Source organism: Carex rostrata, chromosome 7, assembly GCF_964058835.1.
Source record: "Carex rostrata chromosome 7, lpCarRost1.2, whole genome shotgun sequence".
NCBI classification, from domain to species: Eukaryota; Viridiplantae; Streptophyta; class Magnoliopsida; order Poales; family Cyperaceae; genus Carex; species Carex rostrata.
In genome coordinates this window covers 7,350,922-7,364,111 of record NC_135924.1, presented here as the reverse complement: position 1 = coordinate 7,364,111, position 13,190 = coordinate 7,350,922, and the positions used below count along the sequence as shown (strand labels likewise).

Below are 13,190 nucleotides of genomic sequence, written 5' to 3'. Positions count from 1 at the left end.
TTAGCACACTGTTGTTGTCCTGCATAGACAGTAAAACAAAGTAATATTCAGTTTAAGCACAACCAAAAGAACAAAAAGAAGAGCGTGTGTGCACACGTGTGTCTGATAGAGAGAAAAAGAGTGAATACTGATGTCCATCCATTGAAATTAGCATTCCTTAAGATCAGCACTGGCCTGAGTAAAAAACGTATTTTATAAGTCAATGCATAAAGCCCTTAATAGCACATCAGTGACTGTTATTCTTGTATCTACTCTTCCAACAAAAATGACAAAGTCTCCAGTGACTCGAGTATTTCCATTTAATACAGATAATTACCTAAATAGGCTGTTTGGTTAAGCAGAATGAGAAAAGGCAATAGTTGCCGAACACCCTTGGATAAAATGGTATACAGCGTAATGATGGCAAGTGGTATAAACTGGCAACTGTCAATCAGAAATTTTGCACATAGGCACGTCCCTGTTCAATGCTCTGTACTAAAAGAATTATGTAGTTCTGTAAAATAGTGCAAGTATACCCATCAAAAATCATGTTGCACATAGGCGCGTCCGTAGTCATGTCCCTGGTTCTATATAATAATCTGCATAAACAATGTGAATTTACACATATAATTTGCATATTCATCCAATGGATCGCATGAATACGGATTTATGTATCTAGAAAATTAGCTACCATCATCAGCTCGAGCGTGATCTCTGGCTCTATATTAACCAAAAGTTGGACTATCTTATCTCGGAATTGTTCCCCTTGAAATGCCAAAAAAAGGGAAGACAATTTAGTAGCAATGGTGTAACTCAAAAATTAACATTTTTTAATTTTTATTGTTTGTATTTTTCTATAGCTAATTCTGAACTCTAATACAACTAATTTAGTTGCAAGCATACAACCTTATCTAGTAGTAGTTCGGGTGTCAAATCCACAGGGATAACTCGTAAAGTACTGGTTCTCGCCAATTCACTAAGCTAGACCGCCGGAGTTTGGGTTGGTTTCTAAATCTAATTAAATTGAAAGAAGCAAATGATAAATGTCTTGGGTCTGATTCAAGTGTAGAAGTTCAATCTACTCGATTCGTATTTCTAAAGCATGCGGGGGGCGTCCTATCTAAAGTGATAATAGCGCACACTTCACAGTTAAGTACTTCACGGGCTAATAACGTACCTTTAGGTTATCTCGAACTTCTCGGTTAAATACTTCGTCATAATAACCTATTATTTACTCTTTTGTTCAGGAAATTAACACAAGTGATTTTTAGTCATTGAATAAATTCCTAAATCCATGTATCAGAGGAGTAAGGTTAAACCATCCAATCCATGTATAAATCAAGCATTAAAAGAGTAAATCGCTAATAGTCAATAAAAACCACAAATCGAATAAGATAGAGTGCACCTAGTTTCAAGTTTTACATGTCATCGCCCCTAGAGAGGAGATTAGTCTCTCATGTGGGCGCGAATAGTTACAAATAACATAAACAATTTGTTACCAAAGTCTAGCGAAAGGAAAATAGAGTAGAGAATACAAATCCAAACACAAATCTCTTCTCCCTCAAGCTTCTCCTTCTCCAAATTGTTCTAGATCTAAAACCCTAGCTCTTGAGATCATTCCCAGCTGGAGAGAAGTGTGTAGTATCGGCCTCCCCTTTTTGGAAGGAGATCCGGGCTATATATATGGTTTTGGGTCTATAGCAACCCAAAAATCAGAAACTGTGAAGAAATTGCAGGTCGCAATCAAGGAAATTGCGGGTAGCAATAATGGTGCAAAATAGTGGCAGTGAGCTGCTCCAAGTAGTTTTGTCTTTGCAGATCGCAATTTTTCTCTGATTCCATTAATGGTGTGGCAAGGTGAATGGCGAAATCGATGGAATCTCCCATGTCAGGGCTGCGGTAGTAGTTGCTTATTGGTATGGTGGCAAGAATGTTGTTAGGATAGTAGATCTTTAAGTTATCATATCTCAGAAATACTCTTGACATGATATTCATCTCCTCAACAATAACCTGACATCAGAATAACCACGGAAATTCATTAACATATTCGAAGGTTATTCTCACAAAATGTACTCCAAAATATATAAAAATGTGCTAGTTTTAACGGAACATGTTCATTCTCTAATTCTTTCTAGATAGAAAACAGCCAAGACATGCAAAAAATAATAATAATAATAATAATAACAACAACAATAAAGTCATATAAAGATAAATAACTAAATAATAACAAGAAGCTGAGAGAAGTTGCCAAAAGTAATAATCCTTTTACCTGAACTCCTTCAATCTCACATCGCTCCCCGACATCAAAGGGATGCATCACAAACAAAAAAAATAAGTGCTTCAAATAATGTCTTCAAAGTGTTCCCAAAAATGAACAGTACTGCCAGGAGAAGTTGTGAGCTAAGAAAAACAAAGAAATGTGTTGTAGCAATTCCCAAAACCAGAAGCCAGAGTGCAAAGACGATTATGCCCACAACCACATTTGCTATCTGGTGAAGTTTATTCACAGCTGTTTTCGTGTCGTTAAGTGTCAAGGCAAGAGCCTTGCGCTCTCTAAATGCATTCACCTGCAGTGCGTACAAGCAATTTGTCTCTAATGCATCCTTATATTTTTAATTAAACATATCTTTTTTTTTTTAAATTTAGCAGTGATTATCAAAGATGTATTGAATAAAGGTTTTTTTTTATAGTTATTGGTAATTGTCGACAACACATATATTGATAAGAAAAGAATATTTACAAAAACTATTACGTATATAAATGACCGCTTCCACTAACTATACAATGGAGGATGCATTTGTCTAATTCACGACCTCATGTTGGAATAAAAATGATAAGTAAAAACACTTACTATAAAAATTTATCACTATCCGCGTGAATAAAAGTGTATTTTGCCGACGGTATCTTTACAGATACTTCTATTGATAATATTGATATGCTCATAAAAAATTTCTATCGATGTACCTAGATGCTGACTCTCCACGTTTGGATTTGCAAGGCCATATCGTTGATAAACCGATGCATCGCCTTTTATTATTAGAGATAAATCTTCTATTCTTCTTCCTTCACAACGTCCATGCTCCCATCACCCAGACCACAAAGGCGGAACATAGTAGTGAGCAAAGGGGCTAAGCCCCCCTATAAATTAAAATTTTATACTTTAGTCAATTAAATTTTATAATTTGCATATGTATTAATACATTGAATAATCATTTTAGTACCCGCACTACAGTAATCGTGCTACAATATCCTCACTTAAAGAAATAATATATTATGGTCCCCAATAATTATAGTCTTAACTAATTATTATTCTAAAATTCCAGTAGCATCATTTCTCTATGGTCCCCACTAATTATATAGTTTTCCTTTTACAATCCCTACACTTGTTCTCGTGACAACTTTTCTCTAACAAAAATAGTTGACTTTATAGGAACATATACTTCAATACATAGATATAAATACTTTTAGTACTTAAATATTAATACTTTCAGTGTCATATGTAAAATACTTAGATATCTATATCTTCGTAGTTATAAAATACTTTCATTGTCATATGTAAAAAATACTTAGATATGTATATTTTCGTAGTTATAAATAATTAGAAGATAATATAATAACACTTAAAAAAATATTAATACTTTGATGTGTGACTTGTTGTGATTATCCTTTTCGGAGTTCTCTAATCATCTATGCGTCAACCTTCCTCTAACAAAAATAGTTGACCTCATACGTAAAAAATACTTGCAAGTATAGGTATAAATACTTGCGCGACGACGAGTCTAAAAGTACGTTATCATTGATCTCATTTGAAAGAAAATATTACGTACATTTTAATAATATGGAAAAAAAATAAAATTGTGGAGATTTTGCAGTCCCTGTAAGAAGTTATCTTTCTGCATTTAATTTTCAGTGGTCCCCCGCGGGTATAGTGCGGATACAGTGATGTACTATTATCTTCGTGCTACAGTACCCGCACAATAAATAATTGTTCACCTCTTAGCTATAAATACTTCCGTGCATAGATATTAACACTTTAGGAAAAAAAATTGAATTGTGAAGTTTTCGTGATTCTCACAAAAAATTATTTTTTCACATTTAATTTTCGGTGATCCCCTGCGGGTAATGTTATCAGCTTCCTAATACATTTTAGTCCCCTTATAAAATAAAATTACACTATATGTGATTTTTCAGCCCCCAATTTCTATTTTCTAGTTCCGCCCCTGCCATACCATACCTATGATTACATGGCTTATCGATATGACAGCACATAAACCTTAATTATTAGCTGATCACCCTACATATATAGTGCTGGTTCCCCTTGCAACATTTAAGCCATATCTCTGCATCTTGCAATGCCAAGTCACAGCCATGAAGTGTACCACCCAAATCTTCGTAGTTTTAAATACATCATTTTCATAATTTTATTTTTTTTGAAATAGATCATTTTCATAATTTTAAGGCACATACTCTTATGCAAACAAGATAATTAATATAAAATAATTTTACGAATCAACCCTGCTGCAGCACTAAATGTCTTTAATATGTAAATGTGCACTTCTGACATAAGAAAATGATATGATAACGATAAGCAAAATTCGCATTTAAGGGGGAATTTCATGTATCCCCTCAAAAACCTTGAAATTATGTATTCTCCCCTCTAAAATTCATAATATCATGTTTACCCTTCTAAAGTTCAAAAAAACACAAATTTACCCAAATTATTATTTTTTTAATAAAACTCATTTTAAATTTATAGACTACCCATCTTACCCTCTTCTCCCTCTATTCTTGTTCTCATTTCTCTTCATTCTCAAAGAAATCCAAGAAAAAGAGTATTACATGACAATGGTATACAAGCTGAAATTGATATTACAACATTGAATAGTATAACCCGTCCTATGAACCTGATTCTCGGCAAAAGATATCTACAATTACAAGAAAAGAAAGAAAGAAAAAACATCTTCCCCAAATTATATAGTCACGAAAAATAAAAATTTGGGCAAATTTTCTTCAACTGAATTTACTCATTATTTGCACCTACATATATTTCCAAATTGATCAACTCAATCAGAGTTTCTGATCAGCATTGTAGAACATGTCTCTCTTTTGGCCATTTGCTACTGATGCAGTCACCTGATGTAGCTTCTGACATATGAAGTTCTCCCAATGTTGTTTAGGTTGTTTGATAAAATGAGATTAGTTTAATATAAAACGAAAATGGATGAGTGAAATAGCAACCTAAAATTCTTAATTACCTATTTGATTTGTACTAGTTTATCCACTAGCTGACTGGATCCAATTATTCTGACACAATCTATTGATATTTCCCCATTTTTTCTTGTCTTATCAATAATGATTATTTAAGTGAATTCAGTTAATTAAATAGAGAGAGAAAAGAGTGCATAAGGTAAAATGATGTCTCTCATTTTTCTTATTTTCTTTTGCAATGGAGAGCTTCACCTTTTTTTTCTGGGATTTCAATGGGAACGAAGAGAAATGAGAACAAGAATAGAGGGAGAAGAGGGTACAATGGGTAGTCTATAAATTTAGAATGAGTTTTATTAAAAAAAATTAATAATTTGGGTTAATTTGTGAGTTTTTGAACTATAGAAGGGTAAATATGATATTATGAATTTTAGAGGGGGGAATACGTAATTTCAAGGTTTTTGAGATAAGAATCATTGTTAGGCCGTAAAGCGTGAAAGAGTGTGTGAAAAGCTTAATTTGATGTTATATTAACATGTAGTGTGTTTTATCTATAAGTCGGTGCACATTTTCATCATGACCATCTTCCTTTTTCTTCTTTCATTTTCCTTCCAACTGAGCTTAGTTTATTTATTGTTCTACCATTCAAAATCCCCAATATCCCATCAAAATACAAAATACATAATTCTCCCATTCAAACATAAAGTCTTTCTTACCTCCCCATGCATTTATTAATTTAATATGAAAATTTTGGAGTATAATTCATCATTAATTTATCTTTTTATTAAAAGTTCAAGCTATGTAATTTACCCTTCTTTGAAATGAACATGTCCATTATTTTCTTGCCCCCTAAAAAACATAAAAGATATAATAAAATAGAGAAACAAATAGCCCAATACAACTTAATCTTTTGAGTTTTATATAGTCAAGTACCTACTGATTAACTGAGTAGTGGGAATATGAAGTTGTCAATTTGGCATCATGACAGTCCACTACAGATTCGTGCTGGCAGCTTCCCTAAGGTGCCAACCCAGATCTATAAAGATTAATTCACCAATTTGATTGAAAGGTCTCTTGGTACAAATTGGAGGGACCCATAGAAGGATCAGCCACACTTATTTGCAAATTATGATATACAGTCCAAATTTTCTGGTAAAGGCGCAAGAGGCATTGATCCAGATAACACTTCTCTATTGGTTTTGTTTGAACGCCTCCATGCACTGAGATGATGATCAGGGTTTCAGGATTGTCATTTTTTACCACACAGCTCATACGTACCAATCAACGACATTATTATTAAGCAGCGCGCCGAGATCTTATAATTAAGTAACACATGCAATTATAAAATGCTTTCATTGGGGAATTCTGATCCAGTGCAATACCTGACTGAGTATAATGAGATCTGAGTCGTCAGTCTAATAAATCCGGTACGAATCTCAAAACGGACCTTCTGTACTGTATTACTTTTGACCCGGCTGTTAGTATTGTACTCAGTTCGGTATCTGAGAGGATTCAGAATCTTCATTGGATCTAGTAGCCTCTGGAATCAAGATATGTTTTCATCAACTTTAAAATGAAAGAAAGAGTCAGAGAGGAATTGTAGAAGTGTCATACTCAATGAGTATGGTATATATGAATCGGATGGATGCATTTTGCGTATTCGTACTTATTTTTATTTGTATTTTGTTCTTATACGTTAAATATTAACTTTATTCTTACCATACTCTTACTCATTAAGATTAACAGTACGGACGATTGATGAATAATTATCGAATCAGGGTGAGGCCGTGTATTTGGATGCTCGATCAAAGGCTCGTTTTTTGCGTCAAATGTAGGGGTGTCAATGGCACCCTTTTATCCATTTACCCAACCCATACCGTATTCGATAAGACGGATATGAGTAAGATTTTTTTTTTCGTAAACTTATCGGGTATGGATACGGGTAAAGATTTTTTTCTGTTATCAAAACGGATAAAGGTACGGATAAAATCTATTTCGTACCCGTTACCCAATCGGGTAATTATATAAAAAATTATATATATTATATATCTTAATGAGCATTGAATTATTATCCATCTCCAACAGTCTAACTGGCAACTACTCTTGATCTTGGAAAATAAAATTTATTAAATTTTCTAACTTGAACAATTGACCATTTATATAACTGTGTTAACATAATTCACCATTAAAACACTTGAACAATTGACCACCTTGTTTTTATTTGCATGCCTAATTTTTTTTTTAATTAGAAAACAAAGATATTTGTGTTTTTGAATTTGTGTTTTGATAAAAAAAAAAAAAATTAGTTGGAATTAATTTTCGAATTAGTAATGTGATTATATATGTGACAAATAAATGTGTTAGTGTTTTATTTAATAAATAATAAAAATTATTATTATACAAGTATTAACCGTTATTTACCCGCTATTGTTTCGTTATCTGACAACTACAACAGGTAAGGGTAGGGTACGGATAAAGCAATTTGTAAAGGATAAGGATAGGATATAGGTAAGAATAATTTGTGATGGGTACGGGTATGAAAATGTTTCCACCTGATCCTTACCGTACCCATTGACACCCCTAGTCAAATGCTCAAGTTTAAAAACATATTTCATTGGAGTGCTGCCTGGGAAATAGGGAATGGAAGGATCGATATCATTTTGGTACGATAATTGGCAGAGTAGGCCGATCAGATATTTTAAAAATGGGTTGCCTAGATCTTTAAATCAGTGTGCATATTTTAGAAGTTTGGAGCAACTTATTGATTCCTATTCGGACAGTTCTGAATAGTTCTTGTTTACTGATGAGTGATGACAAGTAGTGGATCTAAAGTCAATCAAAAGATGGCTAAACTACCTCTATGATTTTAAAATATTAGTTATATATATACACTAAGATTTAACTAAATTCTTTTTTTTTTGAAAAATTTTATATAGTTCAGCTCTTTTCACAAATGATTACAAATTCACTTTAGTCTAGTGATAAGAGCTTATGTAGTTTTAAGAAGAGCTTGGATTCAATTTCCACTAACTACAATTTGTATATTTTAACTTTTGGTCCCCTTTAATTATCAAGATTTTTTAGTTCTGCCCCTATTGTTTTGAGATGGAGATGGACAGATAATGGGGAATACACGCCCGGCAGGGTCGGTGTATAAAGTCATGGTGTCGGGGCGGCGGATCAGATGGGGACATATGTTGATTCGGAGATGTCATGCTCCAATCAACGTTAAGATTTTCGTTTATTTGGCGCTTAAAGAAAGAATCTTTCACTCATTATCGATGTATCATGGAGAGAAGAGGGATGAATTATGACCTGCGGTGTGTGGTTTGCTCTACATGTTTGATTGAAACTCCTTTACACCATTTATTTATATGTCCTTAATTATGCCAAACAGGTTTGGAACGCGGTGTCAAGGAGGTGTAAACAAAATCTGTTGCAGGTGGCCAGGTGGGGGATACGGTTGAGGAAACATGGAGGAAGTCTAGAAGATTGTGCACCTCGCATGACAAGAAGAGAAGAGGCGAGTGGCTACACGGTTCATTTGCACAACGTGGTGGCTTTGGAAACAACGGAATCAAAGAGGAAATCGATCTATGGCTGAAGTGCTTGCACGGGTGAAATGCTGCACAAGACCTGCGTGGGAGTAAAAGATGGAGGAAATGAGCTGCTGCTTAGGGGTAAACGTGGGCGTGTATGTCCATTGCATGGGCATTTATTGTCATTAATGGTAGCCACTACCATGTAATCTAGTAAAAAAAAAAAATTATCGAATAAATTGGTAAATTATATAATTTAACTTAAAAATATATCAAATAAATATATTTAAACCATCATGTACGTAATATCATAAAATTTAAAACCTAAACTTTATTTAATCCATTATTTTCAATAATATAACTTATTAATAAATAAAACAATAAAAAATGTTGTATAAATTAATTTTGCCATCAATTACTAATCAAATAATATAAAATGTTAAATAAATTTTTTTTTCATAAATTATTAAATAAAACTTATATAAATCAACATAATAATTAATAATAATAATAATAATAATAATAATGATATTAATAATATTAATAAAATATATATATAATTTTATATATTTATAAATTATAATATAAGGTGACAGTTATCTTATTTTAAATATATAACAGTATCAGTAAAAATTGCCAGATAAGAAAGAAAAAAAGACAACAATTACAAATAGTACCGTGTTTTGTTACCAGACCAACATCAAACTGTTTTTTATGAGCAAATTCTCATCATATGTTTTGTAAGACTCATGAACAATGCACGGCAGATCCAAGAGAGGCATGAAATTTTCTCTGCTTATCTTGTGTACCATTTCTTCCGTTCTCTCTACATCCAACACAATAAGCATAAAATTTAAGGTCCATATACAATAAGGTTATCTATATATGAAAATAAGATATATATACTATAAGATTAATTTAATACTAAAAATAATAACATAAACGGAACAGAGGTTGCACAGCTGGCTCCAGGGGCGGACGCAGGATTTTTGTCAGGGCGGGACAATAATCGGATTCAAATAGCTTATTGGGTTCAAACCCAATAGCTTATCGGGTACAATTCAACATAACAAAAAAAATACCAATCAATATAATAAAAATCCTAAATTACTTGAAAAAAATCAACAATTCAACATTTATAGGAAATTTGAAATCAACATTTTGGTTCAACTTGGCAGCCTCTGCCTTTGAATTCAAAAAAAATAAAAAATAAAAACATTTTGGTTCAACTAATTTTCGCTATTTGGGATCAGCATCTATTTGGGCTCCGCTAATTTGTTTCGCTCAGAGTTTATATGGGCTCCGTTTCGTTTATTAGAATTCCAAAATGGGCTACAAGGGGGCAATTTGAATTCCAGGGAGGGGGCAGAGGTCCGAAAAACATATTTTTAGCACTATTTTTGAAAATCCAACGGAGGGCAGCTGACCCCCCTGTGCTACAGTAGATCCGCCCCTGGCTGGCCCTACGCATAATCGTGGAGAATTAAGAGATGAAGTGCTGCAAATTAAATGAACGTGTTCTCATAAGTCCACCCATGCAATCTCCGCTGCTTTGCCAAGGAGTCTGCCACCTCAGTTTTTGTCCTTGAAATGCTTAGTAGGCATTAATTATACTTGTTGACATTAGCTTTCAGAATAACCTAAATTGGCATCTACTTAGGGCTGCACAAAAAATTCGTAGTTCGTGATTCGATTTGAGTTTGATTCGAAAAAACTCGTAAAAAATTTGATTCGAAATAGTTTGAAATTAATTCAAATCAAATTCAAACTGGACCTAGTTCGTTCAAAATAGATTCGCAAACTATTCTAGTTCGAATCTCAAAGTAACGTGAACAGTTGATTTCCGCTGATGACTTATGTTCGCTGATGACTTAAAAGTTAAAACATAATGTCGCATAGCCATAAGTCATGACTCGTAAGTTGTAACTCTCGCTCTCAGTTCTAAAATCCTAGATGACTTTCACCTCTCGCTTTCGGCAACTATGATCACTCTTTCTTGTCATAAAAAAGTTCGTAAAAGATTTAAAATTGAGTTCGTAAAAAATTCGATTCGAAATTAATTCAAACCAAATTCAAACTAGAGTAAATTCGATTCGGTTCGATTCGTTTCCAGCCCTACATCTACTGATCAATAAAATTTATAAGAGAACACAAAAGATATCTGAATTAAACACTTAACTAAGATCCAGTCATACGTTATCAATTTAAATCGAATTTAGCATGAATTACACTAACCCTGCTTCGAAAATATTTAGACTTCAGTTTATGCTTTGCTTTTGAACTTTTAATCTTGTTTTATAATTTATATAGTTAAAACAGAAGGGAGGGGAGCTAGAGAAAATTTTGAGTTTTAAATAGGCATTTGTTAATAAATATGAAGGAAAGATTTCTTGTTTGATGTTATTTTTTTTTTGAAAGAGTGACTTTAAATTCTTACTAATAATTTCGTTGATAAAAAAATATTTATAACATATCAAATGATTGTAATTTCTAATTTACTATTATTTATTCTCGTGAAATCCTCTGAACTATTATAATCTTCTAAACTTATATATACTCTTAATCACTCTAGTATCTTAATTCTCATCTCGTTCTACGATCGGATTTGCTTCTTAATTCGACCATTGCCGTGCTTCAATGACCGGATCTACTCATTGTCGTACTCCGATCGAGATAGAGACTCTTCGCTCCGAGTTCCAATAATACCGCACTCTCGCTTCTGTCCTACTTATATACACATCAAAGAACCTCACGAATATTGAAAGAACATATATCAATTTTCAATTCGGACAGATCAGAATTCGCACGAATATTAAAAAAATCTCGTATATTCTACTTTGAACTGAATTTATCCGAATTAAATTCGGACAGTCCGGATCTAAACAGAAATAGTCTGTTACCTCAGATGGTATGGACTATGGACTCTCATATATCAGTACCTATTTAAGCTTTTCATGTGAACGCGAACAATTTCAAACAAAGTGGGAACATATGAGTGTCTGGGCATAAAAATAAAAAAGCGATCATGCTCATGTGTTGTAACTGTCGAGTAAATCAGATCTGATATTACGATTCAGAAGACCACCGTTGATCTCACAATGGGACCATTTAAGGCACTGATTACGTTCCAATTCAATTTTAAAAACCAAATCTCCAGCCGAAAAACAAATACCAATCCCACCCGCAACAGTGAATCATCTTTGGCACTCCACGTATCCCACTACTACTGCTCCTTTCAGAAAAAACCCACCCGCCTTTTCCTTTCGTTATCGGGAAAAAAATCTGCTGTTGAGTATCACATGATCCTGTTTTTTTAAATTCATCTTTTTTTATTTTTTAAAATACACAAATCTTAAAATATGTTGTTTTTATTTTTATGCATTTCAAAATAAATGAATTGTTGGATTTTACAAAAGCAGCCCTCTTTCATTTAGTGATGTTGTTTTACTCCTTTTAACATTTTGGTACAATGTAACAATGACTATACTATGTTGGTCAATGCTTATTAGTTGCTTACTACTTATTTTACAATGTGCTTTATGTAAATATTGATGAATGGAAAAGTGAAAATTGTAAAACAGCACTAAACTGGTACTAGATTGGTACAGAGAGGGAGGAGGATTGTTGAATTGAAGCATACTGATTTGCAGCTATTTTCAGCTATTATATACTTTGTTACATCTACGCAAATAGTATGAACTGCAGTGCATGCAAAATAATGTAAATCATATCCTTGCAAATAACTAATCATGTAATAATCTAATCATCTTCCCATGCTATCCAAAACAACATCATCATATGCAGCTGCAGCATTTGCAGAGCTACACAGACCACGAATGCTTGACATTCTGCATGCATAATATTTTGAAAGAATTATATATAACTCTAGAATTAATAACAATCTAAATTTATTGAACACTCACATGATTAAATAATTTACTAAATTAAACAATTATCTATGAACTCTAAAACTGACATGAATAAATACATTAAAACATAAATAAAATAAGAGATGAATAAATTATCTAATTTATCAATTTTTGCAAATGCACTTAACAAACTAATAAAATAAAATCTAATCGACTCAATTCAATTTTATAATAGATTAAAAAAAATAAGTACCTACATTACCTAAATTACTTACATTACCAAAAATCCAAAATGAATGAACTATCTACTTTATTTTGTTTGAAGAACTTTAGGCTAAACTATTGTCAAAATAATACTATGAATTATTCATATCTAATAAATTGCAACTAATAATTGAGAGTAGATGGTTAATCTCAACAATAATTAAAATAAGGGAAAATTGGTTATTTGCCACTCCAAAACCTTCAAATTGTCAAAATGCCACTCTAAACTTCATTAATTTGTAATTTTGTCATTTATATTCAATTCTTATACTATTTTTATTAAAAATTAACTGAAAAATACTGTTTTGAAATATGTATTTCAGAATTGCACAAC

General features: G+C 32.6%; 1 protein-coding gene across 2 annotated transcripts in view; it reads right to left on the bottom strand.

The window, feature by feature from the left end:
• Nucleotides 1-1,861: 1,861 nt before the first annotated feature.
• Nucleotides 1,862-13,190, bottom strand: part of LOC144556726 (mechanosensitive ion channel protein 6-like) — a 45,084-nt gene continuing 33,755 nt past the window's right edge. The window contains exons 4-5 of one of the 2 annotated variants that reach the window (XM_078305133.1): nt 2,249-2,546; nt 1,862-1,989 (exon numbers count right to left, since the gene is read on the bottom strand). In XM_078305133.1, coding sequence (XP_078161259.1) covers nt 2,283-2,546 — 264 coding nt within the window. In that variant the 3' untranslated portion in view covers nt 1,862-1,989; nt 2,249-2,282. Of the gene's footprint in view, nt 2,547-13,190 lie in introns of both variants that reach the window. The other variant, XM_078305134.1, reaches the window with a different exon arrangement.